Source organism: Rhinolophus hipposideros (assembly GCF_964194185.1).
Source record: "Rhinolophus hipposideros genome assembly, chromosome: 6".
Classification (NCBI taxonomy): domain Eukaryota; kingdom Metazoa; phylum Chordata; class Mammalia; order Chiroptera; family Rhinolophidae; genus Rhinolophus; species Rhinolophus hipposideros.
Window position 1 is genome coordinate 50,259,691 of NC_138052.1, and position 22,254 is coordinate 50,281,944.

Consider the following 22,254-nt stretch of genomic DNA (forward strand, 5'->3'; position numbering starts at 1 on the left):
CATTTGAGAAGGAATAAAAGTAAGATAAAATAGCTTATTTTTCTTATTCTTAAGTGATCTAACAGATAACATCTTGTTGAAAATGATAATAGTAGCAAAATACTGAATGATTATAGCTTATGAATAAGTGAAATATACGCCATCAATGTTGTAAGGGACAGGAGTAAAGAATTGTGTTGTATAATAGGAATTGGTTTACTCTGTTAGAAGGTACTGGCACTACTTGTGAAGTGGTATAGTGTTATTTGGAAGTAGACTTAAGATTAGTTGTAAATATATATTGCAAATTCTAGGGCAAACACTAAATTAAAAAAATAAGTATTGATATGCTAAGAGGAAAGATAACAATTATATAAAATGCTCAATTAAAATCAGAGAAAGCAGAATAGTGTAAGACAAAAAAACGAAACAAAGAACAAGGGCAACAAATAAAAAACAATTATAAATATGGCAGGTCTTAATCCAATTATGTCAATAACATATAAAAAAACAAGACCCAACTACATGTTGTCTACAAGAAACCCACTTTAAGTATAAAGACACAGATAGATTAGAAGAATAGAAAAAGATATACCATGTTAACAGTAATCAAATAAAGCTGGAGTATCTGTATTCATTTCAGACGAATGAGATTTCAGACCATGGACATTGTATCAAGGATCAAGAGAGAGAATTACATAATGAGAAGGGGTTCATTTCATTCTCCAAGAAGGTTTAACAACCCCTTGTGCATGCACTTAACAAAAAGGCATCAAAATATGTGAAGCAAAAACTGATACAAATGTTTTTAGAAATAGACAAATCCACTATTACAGCTGAGCCTTCAATGTCCCTCTAACAGAAACAGATCCAGCAGACAAAAAAATCAATAGGATATGTTGAAATGAACACCATCAACAAGGTCTAGTTGATATTTATAGAATACTTCATCCAATAACAGCAGAATACACATTCTTCTCAAGCTAATATGGAACATTCACCAAGGTAGTCCACATTCTGGGCCACGTAACATACCTTAACCAATGTAAAAGAAATCAGACAAAGAACGCTCTGAGACCAAAATGGAATTAAACTAGAAACCAGTAAAAGAAAGATAGTGAGAACATCCTTGAAATATTTGGAGATTAAACAACACACTTGGGTCAAAGAAGTCTCAAGAGAAATTAAAAAATATTTTGAAGTAAGTGAAAATAAAAATACAACTGCTGTGTAATAAAAAATTAGGCTGGCTTTTGTACTCAGTTCCCGGGAGTGAGCCTCTAAATCCTGAAGTGACAGGATTATCTTTGTTATTCATGGTGAAACCCAATATAATAGTTTATGTTAATGAGGTGATCATGGTGAGCACCTACATAGGTTATACTATGGAGATGACTCAGGATAGGGCTGGTCACACCAAAATGACTAACCCTGTGATTAGAGGGTTTGGTCTTTGAGTCATATGATATCAGCCTGACTCCTGGGAAAGGGAGAGAGGCTAGAGATTGAGTTCAACCACATGGCCAATGATTCCATCAACCATGCCGACATAATTAAACTCTAATAAAAACTCTGGACAGCTTGGGTGAGCTTCCTTGGTTAACAATAAATACTCTGTGCATATTGTTACAAAACAGTGTGCAAGGAGGGTGACATGTCCAGACAGATGCCATGGGGAGAGGACGCTAGAAAGTAAATATTTTTGGGTGGGGGAAGGCGGGCAATTTTGTGTTAAAATGTAAAATTTAAAGACAAAGAAAGGGATGTTAAAACCACTTTCTTTACTACATGTTGTATGATTCCATTAATATGAAATGTCCCTAATAGGCAATCTAAAGGTAAAATGTAGATTAGTAGTTGCCTAGGGTTGAGGGAGACTGAGGGCTGGCTGGTGAGGGCTGAGGGGTGTGGAGTTTCCTTTTGGGGAAATGAAAATGTTCTAAAACTGACTGTGGTGATGGAGGTACAACTCTGTGAAAATACGAATTCAAAGCCATTGAATTGTACACTTTAAATGGGTGAACTGTATGGTATATAAATTAACTCAATAAAGCTGTTTAAAAAAAACACTTGCTCAAGAAAATAAAAAGACAAACCACAGACTGGGAAGAACATTTGCAGAGACATATGTGATAAAGGACTATTATTTAAAACATACAAAGAATTCTTAAAAGGCAACAATAAGAAAACAAACAACACAATTTAAAAAATGATCCAAAGGCCTTAACAGACACCTCACCAAAAAGATATACTGATGGCAAATAAGCACATGAAAAGATGTGCTGTATCATATGTCATCAGGAAAATGCAAATGAAACAAGATACCACTATACACCTATTAAATGGACGAAATTCGTAGTACTGACAATGCCAAATGCTGACGAAGATGTGGAGCAATAGGAACTCTCATTCACCGCTGGTGAGAATGCAAAATGGTATAGCTATTTTGGAAGAGAGTTCGGCAGTTTCTTATAAAACTAAACACATTCTTACCACATGATCCAGCATTCACGCTCCTTAGTATTTACCCCAAGGAGATGAAAACTTATCCCCAAATGAAAACCTGCACATGCATGTTTATAGCAGCTTTATTCATAAATGCCCCAAATTGGAAGCAACCAAAATGCCCTTCACTTCAGTAGCAGGTGAATGGATCAATAAACTGTGGTACATCCAGACAATGGAATATTAATCAGCACTGAAAAGAAATGAGCTATCAAGCCATGACAAGACACAGAGGAAACATAAATGCATATTACTAAGTGAAAAAAAAACAATCTGAAAAGGCTACATATTGTTAAGAATCCAACTATATGATCTTCAGGAAAAGGCGAAACTATGGAGACAGTAAAAAGATCAATTGTTTCAGGGATTGGAGGAGAGGGAGAAATGAACAGGCGGTGCATTAGAGGATTTTTAGGGCAGTGAAACCTACTCTGTATGATACTATAATGATGATACATGTCATTATACATTTGTCCAAACCCACAGAATATATAACACCAAGAGTGAGCCCTTAGGTAGACTATAGACTTTGGGTGATAATAATGTGTCAATGTAGGTTCATCAATTGTAACAAAGGTATTACTCTCATAGGGGATGTTGGAAATGAAGGAGGCTATACATTTCAAGAGGCAGGAGGATACAAGAAATCTCTGTACTTTCTTTCCTCTCAATATTGCTGTGAACCTAAAACTGCTCTAAAAATAAAGTCTACTAAGAAAGAACATAAACAAGACAAACTAAACAAACAAAAAGATTAAGTGGAAGGCATAGAGATATATCTAACTATTAAATCTATTAAGAAAGCCAAAAACAAAACCATAAAAAACCCGACTTGCTTTGTTGAAAATCCCACTGTAGATTAAAAAATAATGTCAACATACATCAAAAACAAGTGACAAATGGTAAGTCAATAAGAGCCACGGAGTATAGATAAAAGGCCAGTGGACATCCTGTTTACTTATATTGTAATATAAAAATATTTCATAAAAATTCAGTCACCACCGAAGCTTCCAAGTTTTATGTATAATTTTGATGTATCTAGAATGGATGAAAACTTATAAACTTAAGATGATCTTATCAGTAGAAAAGATATTCTAAACCAGCTTAGCAAAAGAAGCATTTTGATTGCCTAATTTAACTTTGTAAAGGAGAAGTAAATCTTATAGCTGGTCTCTGTAAACCTCACAGCTGGAATATCCTAACAGCACCTTGCAGTTTCCAGTGATCAAAGTAACTTACTTTATATACTAAACTAAGAATTTCATAATAGAAATAATGCAACACCAGGGGGTACGGTTATCATGAAATAATTACACTCCTGGGAGATTACAGGCACAAGGCTGTACCCCAGGGGTGTGATTATCCCATGATAACCACATCCACTGAAATTGCCTTATTGCAAAAATAATCTCTATTCACTGTTGAGACATTATTCAATAGGTGTTTTTTTAAAATGAAAAGATTTTTTAGCTTGAATCTGGATTCAAGTGGATTAGGAAATTGGCCGGTTTGTTTTTCATTGCATTCAAATTTAGAATACAATATTATTATTTGCTTTCCTTTTTGATATAGTTTCGATTTTGTTTTTGAGAAATGTTCAAGAGTTTCTATTAGAGTTAGTTAAGTGGTACAGCTAAATTCAGGTCAAACTTAAAGGTATTAACCAAGCTATACAATTTTAAGTAATTATTTCTATGTGCAATTTTTAATCCATCTAAAATAATACTCATTTAAAAATTATAAATGTACAACCACTGTTAATATTTTGGTCTATGTCCTTTCAGGAATTTTTCTATCTGTACACTTCCTCTACCTATTTTGACATCCATTAACACCATTAAAGAAATAGTGTCAAACTTGATCATGGATCCAATTCCTAAACTTCAAACATGAGAACTGGCATCTTGAATCCTACAGTCTGCATTTGGCTTGCTGGAAGGAAGCAGGATCTCTGTAGAATAGGGGCTGAAGGTCATATGCTGATTGAGGGTGAACCCTGGGCTCAGAGGTGGCAGTGAAAGCCATTGGGAATCTAAAGAGGTGCATCAGAGGCTTAGATGAAATGTGGGGCTTCATGCCCAGAGCACTTGATTCAGTAGAGCAGCTCTGCCTTTATATGTGCTATTTACTGGGTTGCATATGAATTTAAAAAAAATAAACGATAGAAGTTTTTATAGTTGCTTAAAAATGCTGAAAATCTTTTGAGTGATACTATCATCCTTATTTTATTAATAAAATGAGGAGTTGGAAGCTCATAAAAGTGAAATGTCTTCCTTAAGGTTATAGGGTTAAGCAGGTTGTTTCTATTACAATTTATTACGAGTTGGATAAGTGTGGCTGTCTCAATAATATACTAACAAGCCACTGATAAATTTAAGTTAAAACGTCTGTTTTAATATCTTTTTATAAAAAGAAACTAAAAGGTACAAACCAAATTAGAGCAATTATTCTTAACCAGACAATATGCAAGAAAATAAATAATTTTAAAGTAAAAGCAATTATAACATAGTTAATATCTTTTAAACTCAGTTTTCATTTTATCTTTGAACTAAAAAGAGGAGATTGTTAAGGCTTGTAGTCCAGGCTACTTTTGCAATTCAGGAGGACTTAAACAGGAGAAATAACCATTTCTTCCTTCTATTATTAGGTTACTAACATGATAAACTGTGTTTACTATATTTTCACTTTTAGAATCAAGTTCATTGGGCCCTTGGATACAAACATTGAATTTCTAAAATACAGCATTTCAAATTCAAACCATATGATCCAAGTTTCCCATTAATCATCATATTTTGGGAATGTGCCTTAGTTCAAAAACTGCAACCCAACCCAAACCAAAATAAAACAATATCCAGAGAGATTAAAGAAAAATGTTATTTTATCTTTTCTTGTTTGTCCTCAATATAAAATCTAAAACAAACAAATAAATCATGTATAGTGCCTACCTGAGCCATCAGTGGGAACTGAACTTGCATTGATTCCAGAAAGACCAAACAAAGGACATTCTCGATCTGTGTTGACATGACCCCATTTGTGACATTTAATGCACCTCACATTTCGAACCTGAGAAATAGTGAACATTATTTTGGATATTAAAAAACTAAGAATCAAACCAATGTTCAACTCCCTACTCCTTGGCAGAGTTTAAGTTAAATTACTCTAATTTTTAAAAGATCTCCAGGGGGGTGGGGGAGGCTGGATGGCTCAGTTGGTTAGAGCACGAGGTCAACAAGGTTGCTGGGACGCCCCCTGCAACTAAAGACTGAAAACGGTGACTGGATTTGGAGCTGAGCTGCGCCCTCCACAACTAGATTGAAGGACAATGACTTGGAGCTGATGGGCCCTGGAGAAACACACTGTTTCCCAACTTAAAAAAACACACAACGCAAACAACTGAAAAAAAAAAATCAGTTTAGAAGGGAAAAAAAAAAAAAAAGAAAGATCTCCAGGGGAAGAAACTCCATAACTACAGAGGGTGCCAAAAATATATATACACATTTTAAGAAAGAAAAAAACTGTATTAAAATTGTAATACTCAATATATACTGATAATAAAAGATGAATACAAGTCATGCGTATACATTTTTTTGGCAGCCACAGTATATTTGGTAATTTAACACAAAAACTAAATTATTTTACTATAAATTCTACCTAAAAGCTAAGCTAAATCCTATTTCTTTTTGACTCTTACTTGGTGGAGATAAAACAATGTTATCCAAAAAGAAACGGTAAAATACCAAAAAAGAATTATGTCATGGCTTAATTGATTTCTTGAACCAGGGGTTGGCAAACGTTTTGTAAAGGGCCAGAGAGTGAATATTTTAGGTTTTATGGGCCAGTGGTCTCTGTTGCAAGTATTCAACTCTTCCCATGAAGCAGGAAAACAGCCATAGACAATAGGTAAATGAGCAAGCATGGCAGTGTTCCAAAATTTTACTTATAACAAGGATCTGGCTCACTGGTGATAGTCTGTCCTGGTTCTAAACAGTTTTACATCTTTTGTTGACCTTGAGCTAATTCTCCAAATTCCTTGAAAACTGTAGGGATCGTTATCATTATAACCCTCACAACAAAACTTTGATTCCTACCTTTATCAGTTTATTACATTTAATGTTTTCTCCCCTACTCCTTCTATTATCTGATACAAGTAGAAACATCAGAGCCATTTTTCAGCTTAAGTATCTTTTGGACAATATAAAGAAGTAATTATTAAATAAAAATTATTCTTACACATTAAAATATGTCACTTACCTGAATTCCAAAGGGCTGATCTCTGATGTTCATGTCATCTTTGGCATATCTATTAAGTAGAAAAAATGTACAAACACAATATTAAGAATAATAAATTAAGCAGCAGTTATTCTGAAGAAGTCTTATAGTTCCAAGTACATGACAAAATGTGTAACTGCAATAGAAATATAGAACTATAAAATCTATTCAGTATTTCCAAACATCACTTTGTTATTATGTGTCCAGTCTGATGATTTGTAATTTAAAAAAAAAAAGAAAAAGAAATAAAACTAAAGATTACAATCAAGCAAATTAGTTGCGTATGATAAATCATTGAAAATACTTTTTCATATCAGATGCCTCTCTACTTAATATAAAGGGCAATGTAAGATGGGATATCAGATAAATACGTATTTTATTTTAAAAGAAAACCAGTTCTTACTTTTCTCGTGGGGCTCCTTTCTGCCATTCAAATTTGTATTCAGTCTCTCCTTCCGTTTCTTCTTTCTAAAAATGTTCATTAAAAAGTCTTTCAGTTTTTCCATAAAATTACAATCCATTGCAACTAAGTTCAAACACAGAAAATAGTACTTTACCTCTTTGTTTTCTTGATTGCATATCAAAAATATGGGGGGAAAAAGATAGGTCAAGTTAAAAACTTTATAAAACTTTATCATGTATCATATACTACACTAGAATAGCACGGTATTTAAGTGTAATTTTTAAGAATTTATTGGTTTGACTGTTTTTCTTTCATAATATTCAAATCACAGAGGGATATATACAATATTAAATAAGAGATAGTATTTAATAAGCACGTTAATACCTAATTTTTAAACTTTTACATTTTTCATTGACAGTGAATATTATGCTTTCTATTTAGAAAAATATTCAGTAAGGACTAAAGATATATACATAAATTATAAAAGAATAAATACACCTCTACTAATTAATGTTGAGACTTTTTTCCTTTCCAAAGGACAAGTTATGAAATATTAATAGATTAGACAAATATTTTTAGTATTTATTCTACTGTATTGATTACACTATTTAAAAAGAATTCTTTCAGAATAATACCAATTTTAAAAGATGAAGAGCAACTTTTAAAAAGTGTCTGTCATAACAGTTCTCAAACTTTAGATGCAAATGTATCAAAGACTTAAAAACAGGAAATGAGGTGAGTACCTTTTTTAGCTCCCGGTGGGGCTTCATACATGAAATTAAGGCCATTCTTTACACGTTCATCTCCCATAAGCAATCTAAATAAAATAAGATATAAAGATAATTTTATGCAGGAGGAAAAAAATTACATAACTGTCCCCCAATCTCCAAAAACCCTAAGGGAATTAAGATAAAATATTTTTGTTAGAGATAAAGTTCCAAAACTTAACTCCACTCATTAGATGACATCTGAAGTATCTGAGTCCATAATGATAGAAATAAATGATTAAATAAATAACTAAATGAGGGAAAGGGAAATTCTCCTTTCTAGAGGGAATCAAATTTAAAAAACGTAGAGGGAACGAGAGAAATAGAAAATCACCATTAGAATACCACAGTAATAATTGATACAGGCAAAACCTACCAATGAATGCTAAAATTAGTGGGCAAAAGTTCCAGGAGAAACAGGGTATTTATTTCAAATATTTATTAATTACATAGGGAAGAAAAGTAACTCTTTTTTAAGATAAGATAAAGAATAAACACACTACGATCTGTTGCAAACCTACTTTTCCACCTCCGCTATTTATCGATCTAACTCAACTGTTTGACTTTTTCCACAACACCCTCTCTATCTTCCCATTGTGCTGATATTTAACAAGCTTTTACTATATGTAAATCAGGGTTTCTCTACAGTGGTGCTGTTGACATTTTGGATTAGGTCGTTCTTTGTTGGGTGGGGCTGCCCAGTGCATCGTAGGCTGTTTTTCAGCATCCCTAGTCTCCATCCACTAGGTGCTGGTAGCACCCAACCTGAGTTGTGACAATCAAAAATTTGTCCAAACATTGCCACATACCCCCTGGAGGGCAACAGCCCTTGGTTGAGTACCATTAATCTAAATCTTTATCATTCTCTGTAGTTCTGCTTAAATGTCACCTCTTTCACAAAGTGTTACCTTGTTATCCCAAATGGAATTATTCTGTCTTAGGTTAGCATGCTCTAGTTTTTAAAGCAGTGTGTTTTTAATACATCAGTTATGATATTCAACCTTGAACTATATATCCCTTCCTAGATTTTCTTGAGGGAAACTATGTGTCACACTTTTATAAGTCCCTACAACACCATGTGTTCTCTTGCATGAAGTAGGCACTCAGTAAAATTTAAGCAGATTAAATAAAATTAGTGAGAAAAGTACTTAATTGAATTAAAAGTTTTGTTTCTTTAATTTTGCTCTCAATATATTATATTATATTTTAAAGAGAGTATTTAAAGAACAATATAAACAAATAAAAACAGAAACAGACTCATAGATACATAGAGATCAAACTGATGGTTGCCAGATGGGAGGGGCATTAGGGGACTGCGTGAAAAAAGGTGAAAGGATTAAGAAATACAAATTGGTAGTCACAAAATAGTCACAGGGATGTAAAGCACAGCATAGGGAATATAGTCAATAATACTGTAATAACTATGCTATGTATGGTGCTAGGTAAGTAGACTTATCAGAGTGATCACTTTATAAATTATATAAATGTCTAATCACTACATTGTATACCTGAAACTAACATAAAATATTACATGTCAACTGTAGTTGAAAAAAAATGACAATAGCTGAAGGGCAAGTACTTTCCTGGAACAAACTAATGAAGAACTCTAGCTAGGATCCTGCCATTAATAGAACAATGACATGCAGGTCAAGTAGAGATGATTCACTTTGCTTCTTGAAGCTGTCCTGTGCATCTCTTCATTTCAATGTATTTTAAAGAAATATCTTTGTGTGAGGTCTCAGTAGTTTGAGTGTAGGCTTTTATTGTTTTTTTAAGTTTTGCCTAAGTTCATCAACCGCATATAAAGTCATCAATCTATATTTTATGTGAATTATGAGTAAGGTTGGAAAAAGTGGCCATCTACAAATATGAGTAAAGATAGTTCACAAGGAATAGAATCTTACTATTAAGATGTTCAATTCAAAAAAAGCTAATTTAATATATGATTCAGTAAGGGATCATTTTCATGCAATTGATTATCCTAAAATCACCAGCATAATGGAATTACTTACCTATTATCGTATGATTCTTGTTCTTTAAGATATTGTTGCATTAATTCTTCTTGTTTTTTCTTATCATATGATATTTTCTGTTCTGCCATCCATACCTAAATTAGTGATATAAAAATTAAATTAAGTAGGAAGTTTGCTTTTCTTTTATAATAAAATATAAAATTCTATTGTATAGTTTACAACATAATCTATTTTGCTCATAATGATGTCATAAAGTAACAGCTGAAAAGTCTGATTTGTGCCTTGATACAAGTCCTCAAGTCCAACCATTCAAAACAGCTAAACTTTCAAGCCAGAATGTCAAACTTGAGAACCACTCTGAGTACGTGGTACACCAGCTTCTTGCACTTAGTACCTGTGTCATTTCAGAGGAGAATGACTATCTCTCTACATGGACTATGTCTAGACTAGAAAACAGAGGGCACAACCAGTACGGTTAACATGGATGCCAATGGATGTCACTGACACCCCAAGAAAGGAGAAATGGAGGACATGAAAGAGGGAAAAAAGACAGTAAATGAAAGATAGTTGTAGGAAAAAAGGGAAGAGACCAGAGAGGAAATGAAGAGATGAGAAAGAGGTGTGTCAGATTTCTCAAGGGCACCAACACAGCAGGCTGAATGTGTCCCCATGTGAAATTCTCAAAATCATAACAGTGGTGAAGGGAAAAAGCCCAAAGAACTCATGAAGGATGTTTAATGAAGTTACTTCCAGGTTTAAAAGGTATCAATGCCTTCCTACCACCTTTAGAATAAATGACGAAGTGTGTGATAATCATTCAAAATAAACAGTAATTCAAAACTTTCTCTCTAAACATGCTAAGTTTTAAGAAGGTAAAATACTTATTTGAGGACAAATACTTATATTGATAAAATTATAATTATTAACTGTGGGTGGGGGCAGATAAGTGGGGGGAGGAGGATGTGGGACAAGACTGCCTTTATTCAATTTTAGAAGCAAAAAGGGGTAGTTATTAACATATTGATAATAACATTCTAATGAACATGAGTGCTCAGAATCTGCTAATGGAAAATCATACTAACTTTTTTGTATTTTTAAGCTATTCATAATAAAAAGATGCAAATTGTATAAATAAATAATAGTTTGATATTTGGATAAGAGATACGTACAAGAAAGAGAACAAGACAGTGATTAACTTTAGGGAGCAGGAAGGAAGGCTGGTATAATGGAATGCTTTACAGAAACTTTTGGTTTTAAAAAGTTATTTATTTTTTATTTTATTTTTGTTTTTTTATAAATTTTATTGGGTAACAGTGTGTTTTTCCCAGGACCCATCGGCTCCAAGTCAAGTCGATGTCCTTCAATCTAGTTGTAGAGAGCACAGTTCAGCTCCAAGTCCAGTTGCCTTTTACAAATTAGTTGCGGGGAGAGGGAGGGCACGCAGCCCACCATCCCATGCAGGAATTGAACCGGCAACCTTGTTGTTGAGAGCTCTAACCAACTGAGCCATCCGGCCATCCGGCCGCCCCCAAGTTATTTATTTTTTAAAACTAAGTAACTATATTCACAGGTAGCCAATGTTATCCATTTCTTATATATCTATATCCTTCCAAAGATGTTGTAATGCACATATGCTAAGAGAATATATATAAAATATACACATTTTTTTCTATTTTCATAAATGGTAAGATATACTACACACACACACACACACACACACACACACACACACATTATGTATAAAATAAAATTCTGTACCACGGAAATCATTCCCAGCTCAGTAAACAAAAAGCTTTCTTATATATTTGGGGGAAGGGATTTGCATATTATTCTATTGTGGGGCTCTACCATCACAACTCTGCCACCATAAATAACCTTATACACAAGTAACGTCATACATATTAAGCAGGGTTTTGAAGAGGATCACAATTTTGCCAAGGACAAAACAAGGTAAGGTATTACTGGCAGAGGGAGCAACTAAGACAAAGGCCCACAGGTATAAAATAGGAATTAAGTAGTTTGATATTACTGGAGTATAAAATCTGATGTGGAACAATGGCAGTAGGGGATGAAGAAGAAAAAATAAACTGGAGCCAGATTACCTGGACTTCATCCTGTAGTATTTTAATAAGGAGCGGGGAGAGATCAGATTTGTGCTCTAAAAAGACTACTTTGTGGAAACAACCCAAATATTCATCAACTGAAGAGAAATAAAATATGCTATATTCACACAATGGAATCATTCAGCAATAAAGAGGAATGCAATACTGATACATTCTACAACGTGAATAGACTCTGAAAATATTATGCTAAGCAAACAAAGCCGGTCACAGAAGACTATGTATTTCATGATTTACATGAAATATCCAGAATAGGCAAATCCACAGAAACAAAAATGTTAGTGGTTGCCTAGGGCTGGAGAAGAGGAAGTGTAAAGGATGAGTGGGGAGATACTACTAATACATATGAGTCTGTGTTGTTTTTTTTTGGGTGTGAGGGTTATGAAAATATTTTAAAATTGTGATAACTGCACAAATTCATGAATATACTAAAAACCACTGAGTTGTGTGCTTTAAATGGGTGATTGTATAGTATGTAAATTATATCTCAGTAAAGCGGCTAAATTAAAAAAAAATTATTTTGATTGCTATGTAGAGAATGGATTTGAAAAGAGTCAAGACTGGAGGCAGAGAAACCAGTTAGGAAATATAACAATCTAAAAAAAAATAACAAAGAAATCGAACAATCTAGGTGAAAGATGATGAGCGTCTAAGCTAAGTCACAGACAGCAGTGACAAAGAGAGAAAGATTCAAGAGATATTTGTGAGGTAGGAGTAATAGTATTAGCTGACTAGATAAAGGGGTGGTGGGAAAGGGCCGAAACTTGAATTCCTGGCTTGGATGACTGCACAAAGGATTGTGCTACTACCTGTATGTCCTACTCAGGAGATAGGAAGTTTAAAAACAGCAAGATTTCGGATGAGAGATAAGTTCCACTTTTGGATACGTTGAGTTTAAGATGCCTGTAGGATACCAAGATGAAATTGTCTAGCCTATAGTTGTGTGGAGGTGCCTGGAGCTGGCGGGAGAGATCTAGGGGGCTGCAGATTTAAGAGTCACGAGTGAAGAGCGGGGTAGTTAAAACCATGCAATTGGACGTGCTTGCTTAGGAAAGCATGCAGAGAACAAGGGTGAAACTCTGGGTAACACCTGCATTTTAGGAGCAGGCTAAGAATGAGTACGTGTGTAGGGCCAATCAACATTGTATTGAGGAATAAGTACGTACGCAGGGGCAGTTAGTATTTTATGGAGTATCCCTCTGTATGGTGGACGGAGCGCTAGACGGTACTTTGTTTCAAAGCCTTTCTCTCCACCGTTTCATTTCATCCTCATAACAATTTCACAAGCCGAGGCAACTGGTACCGATCATGCTTAACTTACAGTGAACGTATAGTTTAGGAGTCTGGGATCGAGGATATGAACTATTTTGTGCGCGGCCCGAAGGCTGGACGTGACTGTGCGGGAATAACTAGAACCCAGGTCTACTTCTAACGCTCAGCCTCTTCCTACTGCACGTCCGCTTTCCACTGCCGGAAGACTGAGCACCGTTTCTCTGTCCTGCACCTAGCGGACGTGTGACTGATGACTTAAAAAGCCAAACTTCAAGGTCATCAGACAGACACTACATTATCGGGTGGTACAAAAAGAGGAAGCGAGAGGGTGACTATTTTCCTTTCAAGATCTATCGTAAATAAATAGGGAGTTTCCTTTGTAGAGAATAGCAGCGCTCACAAGTCGTGGTTCCTGGGATCCCAAGAGACAAAACCAGAAGGTGCTGAGGGGACGAACGGGGAACCCTACGAGCAGCCTCCGTAGCTCACGGATTTACGTTCTTGCTGACAAAACCGACAGAGCAGACGTGGGCCGCCGGCCTGCAGGCAGACGGGGAATAAACGTCGAGGGCCAGTTCTGCCAGCGAGCTTCTCCGTGGGGAAGAAGGGACGACAACAGCTGGGCTTCAGGCCTGGAGGAGAGGCGACTCTCCTAGGGATCCTATGGACACCCCCATTCTCACTGCCAGCAGCCCCTGAGAACCCAGGCGCCAAGGCCCAGCATCCTCCTCGGCTCCCCTTACTCACTTTTTTGATATTGGATTTGGAGGCGGGATGAAAGTCCTTCTTGCACATGAAATTGGCGAAGGATTTCCCCATCTTGGAGGCTGAGCTCGCGAAGGTAGCCGCTAGCTGTGAGCAACGTAAACAAACCCTCGCCGCCTCACCGGAACTGCGCCTCCCGGGGCACAGGGGACTTCCGGGGTCAAAGGTGACAGCTTCCGGCAACTAACACCTGTGCCGGCCGCTCTCCTCCCCTTTTCTTTTTCTCTTTGGGTCGCTCCGAAGCCAGGTGAGGGGCGTGCACGGGAGAGGGGCGTGCATAGTTGAGCTGTAAAGTAGGAAGCCTGTGAGTGCGGCGCGGGCTGCGGTTTGAACGGCCGGCTGGGGCGCAGAGCGCGGCCTGGGCAGTGGCGCTTCTGCAAAAGGTGTTTGAAGTTCGAGCCCTTGACTCGGTGACTTCTGGCTCGAGTAACGGATTCTTTTCTGTACTGATTTTCCTATCTGACGAAACTAGTAATTCTCGAGGTAGCCCTATGTAGCAGGTTTGTGAGGATGTTTCTGAAAGCAGTTGGTGAACTAAAGCACATAGACTAGAACGTCAGCTCTAAAAGAGCGAGGACCGTTTTGTTAGTAGCTAGACGGTCCCCGGAGCAGAAAGATATTCAATACACATTTACTGAATGATAAACACACGCTAGGTGTTAGGCTTCGCTTGAGAAATGGGCTAGGTGCCTTCCTGACCAGGCTACGTGTTTCCTTCGCTTCCTCGATCACGCGGGTTAGACAGCTCGGATCGCAAGTGCAGCTTGAGGATCCAGGGTTTTGCGGGGACGTGAGTGCCACGGCCACAGGGTATCCGTCAGCCAAGTCCTTGTGAGTGTGTGTGAGGTCTTATTGGAGACATTTACTCCTCTGCCAAATGACAACAATAACGGCTTTCACTTGAGTGTCTTCTGTGGTCTATGCACTGGGAAAACACTTTCCACATTGTTTTGTTAAATGCTCATGACAACTCGGTGAGACGCTTAACCAGGGAGGCTAGACAGAGAGTGGTTCAGTAGCCTGCCGAGGTTATGCAGTGGGAGAACTAACTTAGGAACTCAAACAGAAGGCGATACAGGAAATAAGGGTTGAAATACACACGAAATAAACAGAAGCAATGGTGACCTCTCTCATCCCATCACTGACGAAAAGAGAAAAACTTGCAGGAGTTTCAGGCTGAAGTTGTTCCCTATTTGAATCATTTTGCTTTCTTTTGAATGAAACATTAGATTTAAGTTTTGTCTTTAAGATGCCTGCATGAAACCATTTTAAGTTTGGGCATTATAAAGGAAACTAAAGTTCATTCTGGAAGCCACATGAAAAGCCTGAGACCCTTAAGTGCTCTGCTAAAATTTAGGATTTAAGATTTTTCTGAATTACACATGAAGACATAATCTTGATATTATATTCTACAATCAGGATTTACAAGTCACGTATGTGAACTTCCTCCTAGAAATAGCAACAATTTGAAATTTTATTGACATTTTTTTGTATTTGTCTGATTCAGTAAGTCTGTTTCAAAATGTCAGTCTTACCATTATTAAAATCTGTGTGTAGCCTTCTTCAGCTTAAAGGAGACCCCTTCCTTCTTCCTTTGAGGAAAGACTGGGTACGTAGTAAGTCCCAGTGATGAGAATATAAAGATTAATAAGACATACTCTCAGCCCTCAAGGATCTCACAGTCCAGTAAGGAGACTATATTTATAAATATAGTCCTGTTTACAACAGGGCAATGGATAGGATTCCCACATATGGAAAGTCAAAGGTGACTTATGGAAGACTTCAGGAAAAAAAGATATTAGAGGGTAAATTTGACCTATAGACTAGAAGGTACTTGTCATTGCCATTTTCTTATTAATTCTTACAGTACAAGATTCATTTCTAAGTCATTTTCTTACTGATATTTATACTACAGTTTAAAGTTTAAAAATTGAATGAACAGCTTTTATTAGATATGGCAGTAATATCCCTTGGTCATCAAGTAAAACTCTGTTTTGTATATACTTAAAACTTTTTTCTCTTTTTATTTTGCATCCTTTATATGGTTTTAGTTTTAAAAAAATGGAACCTTGTTCCTGTGACACTTTTGTGGCACTACCTCCAGCAACAGTTGAAAATAGGATTATTTTTGGGAAAAATTCAGATAGACCCTGTGATGAAGTACAAGAGGTAGTTTATTTTCCTGCTACAGTTCATGATAACCTGAGAGAACGTCTCAAGGTAGGTGAAATACATGTTAGCAATTTGTTTCTTTAAAAATATCATAAACTGTTATTTATATTATTAATAAACTATTTGGCAGAGATTATAGAAGTTAAAAATTCAAGAATTTAAGTTTGAAAAATAATTTGAATCAGAACTAGACTTCTGGTCTTTTATTTCAATGATATGGAGGAGGCTGAAATAAGAATAACAATAATTGTTGATTCTTTGATGAAATATTTGAAAATTTACCATATGTAAGCATGTTAAATACTGCAGGGATTTAAATCCTGCTGTCAAGCTTAGATTCGAGTAGAGAAATAGGATGTGTATGCAACTAACCCCATTCTAAAGTAGGATGGTTTAAATGCTAAATTGAAGAGCAGCACGCTGTGGGGAAGGAACAATTAATTCAGACTAGGCATAAAGGAAGGCTTCATGAGGACTTGAGGTTTCTGCTGAAGTTTGATGGACAAAAAGGATACTGATTGGTGTAGAATAGGAAAAGTCATTCCAGACTCTGGACTACCAGTTTTACTATCTGGGAATAGAAGTTTTATTGGGCCCAGGGATTACACTATCAACGTGCTTTTTATGCAGTCATTTGATAGAATACACATTAATTAAAGGATCCTTTAAATTTTGTATTAAAAAAATCCGTTCAACCTGGAACTTAAAATAGAAGTTTCACATTATGCTTTAATTGTTAACATATATTTTTTAAGGTTTCATTTCATTGATATTCTGATACTATAATGTGTTAAATTTTAGACGTTTTCTTTTTTTCTTTTGCTGAGACTATTCATCTTGGATCCATTTCCGCTTTTATCTCCTCATATTTAAATCTAGCCTATCCTGTAAACCAGTGGTTCTCCTTCTTTTCACTGCTGTGGACATACCAGATAGGTGACATGGGCTTCTATGGCAATACCCTGCAGTTAAGGGCTACCATATGGGACTTATATCACTAACCAAGTAACACTGGACATTGAGATTGAGAACTGCTTCTTTGAACTTCAGCTCACATGCATCTTCTACAAAATGTTTGAAGGTTTCACAACTAGAAACCATCTCTGTCCTGAGCTTCCATTAATTCCTTACCTTCACTTTTCTTCATGGCCTTTCTACTTTATATTTTGTTGTATCTTGTTAACGTACAAGTCTTAGTTTCTTGAAAGTGAGATCTGTATCCGATTCATCTTTGTAACATTTCTTAGCAGAGTGCTTTATAATAGGAGATGCTCAGCAAGTATTTGAATGAATAAATGCTTTAGGGCCAATTCTGAATATGTTTTAAGGGTAATGCCTTTATTATTGAAAATTTCAATTTAGTTATACTTCATTTATCTCTTTCAGAATGAAATTTCTTCTGATTGATTTTAAGATTCTGGACTTTGATACCTTTTCTGTTTTTGTTTAATGGCTGTTGCTATGACTTCCTTTACAGTGTACTTACATAGAAATTGATCAAGTTCCTGAAACATATGCTGTTGTCCTCAGTCGCCCAGCTTGGTTATGGGGAGCGGAAATGGGAGCCAATGAGCATGGAGTTTGCATTGGGAATGAAGCTGTGTGGGGAAAAGAAGAAATTTGTGATGAAGAGGCGCTATTGGGCATGGACCTTGTCAGGTAATTTTTCTGATATATTTTTGCACTTGTCTGAATTTTAAATTTTGATGTAACTCTCACATGTTTTACTTTCCTATTTAAAAAATTGTTTTTGGACTTTGATACTTTGTGTCAAAATGCTTAAAATTACAGGCATGCAATACAAAGACTCAAATATCATTAATTGGGAGAAGGCTAAGAGTTGAAAATTATGATTCATTGGAAGTACCTAACATATTTTATCAGGCCTTAACTAATTCTCACAGTAACCTCATGGGGTATATATTATTATCCTCATTTTACAGATGAAATACCTGAGGTTCAGAGATAAAGTAACTTGCCAAGAAATTACCAAATTAGAATTTGAACGTTGATCTATTTGACTCCAAAAACTTTGTTTTCAATTCCAAACTGACTTCAGAAGGAATAGTTTAGAAGTTACATTTTAGTTCATCTGTTAACTCGAAGGAATTTTTACATGGCGTAAAATTGCTAAATCTCATGTGCATGAAATTATTTAAGCAAAATAATGGAAATTTACTTTAATCTGAGAACTTTAATATTTCTATTTTAGACTTGGCCTTGAAAGAGCTGATACCGCTGAAAAAGCCCTCGATATCATTGTTGATTTATTAGAAAAATATGGCCAGGGTGGAAATTGTTCAGAGGGTGGGATAGCATTTAGCTATCACAACAGTTTTCTGATAGCTGACAGGAACGAAGCCTGGATTCTGGAGACTGCAGGGAAGTACTGGGCAGCAGAAAAAGTACAAGGTATGGCCAGCTTTTCATCATTTGTTCTACAATTAATAAAAACTGCCTTAATTGCAGACATTAAATTTAATTGTCTTTCAAGATTTATAATGCAGTACAATGAAGGCTTGAAACATTTCAAAGAACAAACAATGCAAGAGCACTATAAAAAAAAGAAAAAAAGGTGGCGCTATCTTTTTTATATATATGACATAAATTTTAAATAACATGTTTTCTGTACAGTAGCTCTTGGTTGTTTTGTAATGCTTTCCCACTTTTTAATAATCATTTACCATTTCTTTCTCTTTTAACATTGGGCTGAACTCCAAAATTTTATCCTGTGTGGGTATGGAGATGAGGAGAGGGGTGCAGTATCTGTGGGTTAGTGGTTGGAAAGAATATACTGATACAATAGTAAAGTATAAAAAATTGATATCATAGTAAAATAACACAATTTGATTGTTTTAGAATACTTTGCTTTTCTTTGTGAAACTATTCCTCTTATTTTTCAAGTGAGAAAATCCAGATATGTGAAGTGAATTATTCAAGGCAGTGAGTGAAAGACTTAGAATTTAAATCTTTTCATCCTGACTCTCAGTTCAATGTTCTTGCACTAGAGTACAGCCTGGTGCTCAAGCACAATCCCATACTTGTGTGCTGACCTCCTGGACCTCCTGGTTTCACTAGGGAGATGAGATACACATGTGAAAATATTAAATGGTGCATGAATGATACAGACACTTAGATACTGCATACATTTAGAGAAAGGAAAAGTCATTGTGATCTGGAGCAGTACAGAAAGGCTTTATGAAGATAGCCTCGAGCTTTGGAGGATTTGGACGTTATTTTTCATAATAGGTTATTGCCAGTTGTTTTGATGGACATTTTATTTTATATTTTGCATGTATGTTTACTAATACATATAATTGAATTTAGACTATTTTTCTTATTGTGATAATTGGCTTGATTGAATAAATGTATTCTTTTGAAAAATATAGCCCTACCTAGCCATCCAAAATGAACACTTTCACTGCGTCTGATTATCCAGCTGTAGAGTAACTTTGCCAACTGGTTTCTCTTCCTTTACTAATGAGCCCAAGAACTAAACAGTTAAACTGTAGGAAATTAGCTGTTAGATAGAAAATTCCTTTTTTCTGTCTTTAATTCTATCATGACTTAAGTCTAATTTTTGTAGTGAGAATGTGGGTAAATAATATATAAATATATAAATAGTGGGTAAAAGACATGAAGAGATGCTTTATTTAAAGGGATATACAGATGTCAAAAAAGCACAAGAAAAAATGTTCAACATCATTAGCCATTAGGAAAAGGCAAACTAAAATCACAATGAGATATCAGTATAATTCTATCAGAATGGTGAAAATAAAAAGTGACACCACCAAATGCTGGTGAGAATGTGGAAGTTGGATCACTGATACTGTAAGAATGTAATTACTCTGGATAGCAGTTTAAAAAAATTAGTAAACATGGTATTTTGTATTGCATGGCAATTGCAATATTGTGCATTTATCCTAGAGAAATACAAATTTACATTCACACAAGAACCCGTGCCTGAATATTTATAGCAGGTTTTTCCATAATAGCCCCAAACTGGAAGCAACCCAGATGTTCTTTAACTTGTGAATGGCTAAACCTACTATAGTACATACATACTATAGAATACTACTCAGCAATAAAAAAGAATGAACTGTTGATACATATAATAACCTGAATGAATCTTTAGAAAATTATACTGAATGAAATAAACCAAAAGATTACATACTGTATAATTCTATTTATATAACATTCTTAAATGACAATTATAGAAATGGATAACAGATTCTAGTGGTTGCCTGGGGTTAATGAGGAGATGGGGGTTGGAGATAAGTGAGTATGACTATAAAAGGGCAACTTGAGTGATCTTGGTGGTGACGAAAATATTGTGCATCTTGACTATATTAATATCAATAGTTTGCTTGTCATATTATACAGTATGTTACCATTGAGGTAACTGGGTAAAGGATACACAGGATATCTCCATTACTTCTTTTAACTGCATCTGAATCTATACTTATCCCAAATAAAAAAATTAATTTAAAAAGTAATTCATTCATCTTCCTGAATACATACTAGATGCTTATAGTACACAATTTAGAAGTCTCTATTTACATTTACATAGTGATTGAGAATCATAATGTACAGACAGCTACATTATGTTAACTGTGACTTTTCTTCTCCCTCCCCCTCTTCTTTGAAAAATAGAGGGAGTTCGTAATATTTCTAATCAGCTTTCTATAACAACCAAGATTGATCGGGAACACCCAGACATGAAAAACTACGCTAAGCAGAAAGGCTGGTGGGATGGTAAAAAGGAGTTTGATTTTACGGCAACATACTCCTATATTGACACAGCCAAGATGATGATTTCATCAGACAGATTCTGTGAAGGCTACAAGCTTCTGAATAAACACAAAGGTAATGTAATCATTTAAATAATACCAAAATGAAAACTATGTTTTTTGAGGAATTATTCTTAGTAAAGATGTAGTTTTATTTAAACTAAAAACATTATGATATTGTAAGCTATTTTTTGAGATGAGTGAAATACTGTATAACTGAGAGGGTAAGGATTCTTTTTGAAGGACAAGTTCGGATTTGTAATCCTCAGACCCTTTTTCCAGTTCTTACTGATATTCTTAAAACCAAATTGAGATTACTTTTCTCGGAGTTCATTGGCACATGGAGACAGAGATCGTTCATCTTTTGATAGTACCATTGTTGGTTATTTTTTAATTACAAAAGTTATAGCTACACTAGTCAAAAAGACGAACTGAGCAGATTAAGAATTTCCATTATCCACTCCAAAACTTTAGAAATGCTGACTAAAATATTTAAACATTGAAGACATATATAGCTAGGTTCTAACACAAGAAGAGGAAATCACTAGGTACCAAAAATGAAGAGACCCGTAGTATTAGCAAGATTTGAGGTGTCTCCTTCCCACGTAATCTTCATCTTCTCTGTGTCAAATGGGGATTCTGGACCAGATAAAAGCCTTAGAGGCTAGTTTTTACATCCATGTTAACGTAGGTGTCTGAGTGAAAGACCCATTTGGGGAGCAGGAACTAGGCTCTTTACCAAGATTATAGTATGAAAAATGTTACTCTGCTCTCTGCCCAGAGTCCTAGCTGGAATTGAGCTATCTGCTGTCTCAGGTGTTGGGTCAATACAATCTCAGTGAGAGATTGAACTCTGAGCTATGTATACTTCGTAGGCTCAGCTGGGGCTACCTGTGCTGTTCTGAGAAACAAACACTGATTTGGAACCAGTTAACCACACAGGATCCCAGCATACTTGTTTGTCTATACCCACTATGAGAATATTTGATGTAACAAATATTTGTGACAAATATTTAGATTTTACTCAAAATTTCCATCCAAATGGTAAGTGTGCTATAATGAATGTACATGTAAGTGCCATTGAAAATATTTAGGTTACACAGGCATTCAGATGAAAGGTTAAAGTTTCTACTGTTATGTTCTCAAGTTAACTGATATTTTCTTCTGCATTATCTAACATGCTGTTAATTTCATCTAGTGATATTTTCATTTCAGATATTGTAGTTTTCACTTCTACAT

At 35.4% G+C, this 22,254-nt stretch overlaps 2 protein-coding genes across 5 annotated transcripts in view; one reads left to right on the top strand and one right to left on the bottom strand.

Annotated features, from left to right (window-relative positions):
• Positions 1–14,191, bottom strand: part of CIRSR (corepressor of RBPJ and splicing regulator) — a 28,605-nt gene extending 14,414 nt beyond the window's left edge. The window contains exons 1-7 of one of the 2 annotated variants that reach the window (XM_081052385.1): positions 14,036–14,167; positions 9,936–10,030; positions 7,900–7,973; positions 7,311–7,321; positions 7,157–7,221; positions 6,736–6,784; positions 5,430–5,547 (exon numbers count right to left, since the gene is read on the bottom strand). In XM_081052385.1, the coding sequence (XP_080908511.1) occupies positions 5,430–5,547; positions 6,736–6,784; positions 7,157–7,221; positions 7,311–7,321; positions 7,900–7,973; positions 9,936–10,030; positions 14,036–14,107 (484 nt within the window). In that variant the 5' untranslated portion in view covers positions 14,108–14,167. Of the gene's footprint in view, positions 1–5,429; positions 5,548–6,735; positions 6,785–7,156; positions 7,222–7,310; positions 7,322–7,899; positions 7,974–9,935; positions 10,031–14,035 lie in introns of both variants that reach the window. The other variant, XM_081052384.1, reaches the window with a different exon arrangement.
• Positions 14,192–14,209: 18 nt separating this feature from the next.
• The window catches only part of SCRN3 (secernin 3), a 32,053-nt gene continuing 24,008 nt past the window's right edge, over positions 14,210–22,254 (top strand). Inside the window, exons 1-5 of one of the 3 annotated variants that reach the window (XM_081052381.1) lie at positions 14,210–14,300; positions 16,105–16,273; positions 17,703–17,884; positions 18,438–18,637; positions 20,879–21,091. In XM_081052381.1, the coding sequence (XP_080908507.1) occupies positions 16,115–16,273; positions 17,703–17,884; positions 18,438–18,637; positions 20,879–21,091 (754 nt within the window). In that variant the 5' untranslated portion in view covers positions 14,210–14,300; positions 16,105–16,114. The remainder of the gene's footprint in view (positions 14,301–16,104; positions 16,274–17,702; positions 17,885–18,437; positions 18,638–20,878; positions 21,092–22,254) is intronic. The other 2 variants (XM_081052382.1, XM_081052383.1) reach the window with 2 other exon arrangements.